The following is a 3,312-nucleotide window of genomic DNA, read 5'->3' on the forward strand; positions in this document are numbered from 1 at the left end:
AGGTGTTAATTAAAATCACAGCAAAATGGGAATCAGGTGAGAAGCCACAAGCTGCCACGTGCCCCGGCAAGGGAGGGGACGCGCCGAGGGGTTGCTCTGCTCCCTCTCCTTTGCCCTTGCCCTCCACTGCTTCCAGCTCCCAGGGGTTTCAGAGGGCAGTTCCACCTCTCCAGCCTCCGCCACTGACTCGGCACCAGGAAAACATGCCGGCTGGGCAGCACTTGGTCCCTTTTCCCTGCAAAAATGATGCTCATGGCACCAGGGACCTGAATCTGCCCTGGGGACGCGTCCTCCCCCAGCCCACACAGCAGCAGCCTGTGCTGCCCACCGCTACCCTGTCCAGAGAGGGGCAGCGGGGCCAAGAGGGCACAGAAAACCGGAGTGAGAGGGAGGAAATGAAACGGGAAAAGTCTCTGCTCCCCAGCAGCGCAAGAGGTTTGCAGACCAACTCTTCCCACCACGATTCCCAAGCTGACAGGACCGGAGAGAAGCATCCCTCCCTCTTAGGATGTGTCAGCCTCTCTCAGCCCCCTTCCTTGCAGCCCACATGGCCGCCAGCCAGACCTCTCCCCTCCTCCCTTACCTTTTCCGCCGACTGCGACGTCCCAAAAAATATAGGGATGAAGGCTAACCACACAATGCAAGTAGTGTACATGGTGAACCCGATGGGTTTCGCTTCGTTAAAGGTCTCCGGGACCCCGCGGGTCTTAATGGCATACACAGTGCAGGTGACCATGAGAAGCATGCTGTACCCAAGCAAACAGATGAGGGAGAGGTCCGAAATGTCACATTTGAGGATGCCCCGGGCAAAGTGGGGGTTTGTAGTCCGCTGGTCCTCGTAGTCAATGACAGAGTGGGACGGGTCCACGATGAACCAGATGCAGACGCCCACGAGCTGCAGCGAGATGAGGCTGAAGGTGATGACCAGCTGGGAAGCGGGGCTGATGAACCGGGGGGCACTCACCGACTTCTTGCCCTGCTCGAAGATGCGGTAGATGCGGTTGGTCTTGGTGAGCAGGGCGGCGTAGCTGATGCTCATGCCGAGCCCGAGGAAGATACGTCGCAAAGAGCACGTGCTCAGGTCGGGCTCGGCGATCATGAGGAAGGTGGTGGCGTAGCAGAGGAAGATGCCCGTCAGCAGGACGTAGCTCAGCTCCCGTCCCGATGCCTTGACGATGGGCGTATCGTTGTAGCGCACAAAGGTGACCACCACGAAGAGGGTGGCGATGATGCCCACGATGGCGATGAAGACAGGCACCACAGCCCAGGGTGAGCTCCACTCCAGCTTGATGATGGGGATGGGGGTGCAGCTGGTGTGGTTCTCGTTGGGCCGCTCATTGAAGTGGCACCGCTTGCAGTGGAACTCGTCCAGCTGGTACTGGTAGCCGTCGCAGCGCTCGCAGTGCCAGCAGCAGGGAATGCCCTTCACCAGCTTCTTCCTCTCGCCCGGCTTGCAGGGCAGGCTGCAGATGGAGCTGGGGAGCTGGCTCCCGCCCCCCGGCCACAGCATGTTCTCCACCTGCGAGGTGAGATGGCATGAGCCCCACTGATGCTCGAGCTGGGCATCTCTCAAGCATCCTGGGGCATGGGGGATGCCCCGCTCTGCCAGCAGCAGTGTTGCCCGGATCCGGCCCCTCGCCCCATCAGTACATCCCATGAAGGACCCCAGCCCTACCCAGCATGGGGACAGGGAGGTGGTGAAGCTCTCCATCGGCCTTTTGGGAAGATTCAACACCAGAAACCCAAAACAAAGTCCCTCCTTCCCTGGGAAAACACCCTCTGCTCCGTTCTGACTTCTCCCTTCCCTTATCAGAGCTGCAAAGTCGGATGCCCAGAGCCTGTGGGATACGGTCACACGCGCTGATGGTGGGTCACCGTGGTTGAACCACAAGTGTGTACTCGGGGGACACCCTCCCCTCTGACCCCCACCAAGTCTGGCTGCCCAACTCCGCACCCACGGGCTCCCTGGCTCCCAGCCAGGTTTGCTAAACCCTACGTGGTCTCAATGGGCGCAGGAGAAATCTGCAGGACCTTCCCCTTGGCACGGACCATGCACGGCCATGCCGCAGGCACCAGCCAGCCCCCAGCCTTACTTTTAGGTGGAGGTGGTCGGTCCATTGTCCGATGACTTTGTACTCAGGAGTGGAGTTCCGGATCTGGTACTGGTAGATGTCGTAACGTCCCGGCGCGTCTCCGTTCTCATTGAACGTCACGGGAGTCCCAGCAATGCCTGCAAGACAGGGAGGGCTTGGCACCCGCAGCACCCAGCAGCGCACGTGATGGTGTCGAAGGGGGGGCTCCGGTTCGATGCTTCCCCCTTGGCGTGGGGTTTCTCACTGCTGGGAGTGCCACAAGCTACCAGGACGGTGCCAGCGCGGGCACAGGGTGGGGGAAGCAACCAGGGAAGAGAAAACCAACCCCAAACCCAAGCTGGCACAGTAGTGCCCCACAGACCCCCCCAGGAGCCAGAGCTCACCGGGCAACGCCAGGCACCGAGCGCTGTTACACCAGCCAGTTTACTGCCTCTTTTAAATAAAGGGGGAAAAGCAGCTTTAAAGTTAAATCAAGTGAACTGTGCAGATAAACACTAATGAAAGGAAGGAAGAGAAAATCAAGCAAGAGGGAAAAAATAAATAAAAGAGACACTGCAGAGGAGATCACAGAGTGGAGATAAATAGAAGTAATAGGAGGACAAGACAGAAAATGTTTATTAAGGAGATAGAGCAGAGGAAAAGATGCGTTTCCAGGGGAGATCTGAAGACAGACAAGGACACAGCGCGGAATTAGGCGGGCCCTCTGCCAGCCGTGATGCGAGGAGGCGGCGGGGGAGCGGGCGAGGGGAGAGGCCAGGCGGGCAGGACGGCAGGGTGAGGGCAGGATTGCTGCCAGGTTACTCTCCAAAGGCTCCCAGGAGACGTGGAAGCTCAGACCTCCTTGTCCGCTGATCTGCTGCAAAACCACCCCCTCTTTGCACCCAGCATTTGCAGTGCGGCGGGTGTCCAAGGGTAACGTGAATAAATTGTGGGTGCTTCTGCGTGACCCATAACGGGGGACAACCTGGGACACCCAGCCCCGTGGGGCTGTTCCTCCCCACTGCCCCGGGGACGGACAGACCTGAGAAGTTGACGTTGCGGATGTACTTGAGCAGCTCCACGCCGTCCACCGGGTCCATCCGGGGGCACAGCCCCACCTTGCCGGGGCACAGGTTCTTGTGCATGTTGTGCAGAGCGTGCCCCATGGCGTAGACGGCGTCGATGACAAACTGCACCTTGCCCTCCTGCTCGTACGAGGAGTCCTGGCCGATCCGCTCTC

The 3,312-nt window shown here is 59.5% G+C and overlaps 1 protein-coding gene across 1 annotated transcript; it reads right to left on the reverse strand.

The window, feature by feature from the left end:
* Window positions 1-583: 583 nt before the first annotated feature.
* On the reverse strand, window positions 584-3,307 carry LOC104615402 (metabotropic glutamate receptor 4-like; the record flags this gene model as incomplete). Its single annotated transcript, XM_010294170.1, has 3 exons — window positions 584-1,519; window positions 2,094-2,230; window positions 3,115-3,307. Coding segments are annotated over 3 exons (1,266 nt in total), but the record flags the coding sequence as incomplete, so codon positions are not given.
* Window positions 3,308-3,312: the final 5 nt, after the last annotated feature.

The sequence above is a fragment of the Phaethon lepturus genome, unplaced genomic scaffold (assembly GCF_000687285.1).
Source record: "Phaethon lepturus isolate BGI_N335 unplaced genomic scaffold, ASM68728v1 scaffold42189, whole genome shotgun sequence".
Taxonomy (NCBI): Eukaryota; Metazoa; Chordata; class Aves; order Phaethontiformes; family Phaethontidae; genus Phaethon; species Phaethon lepturus.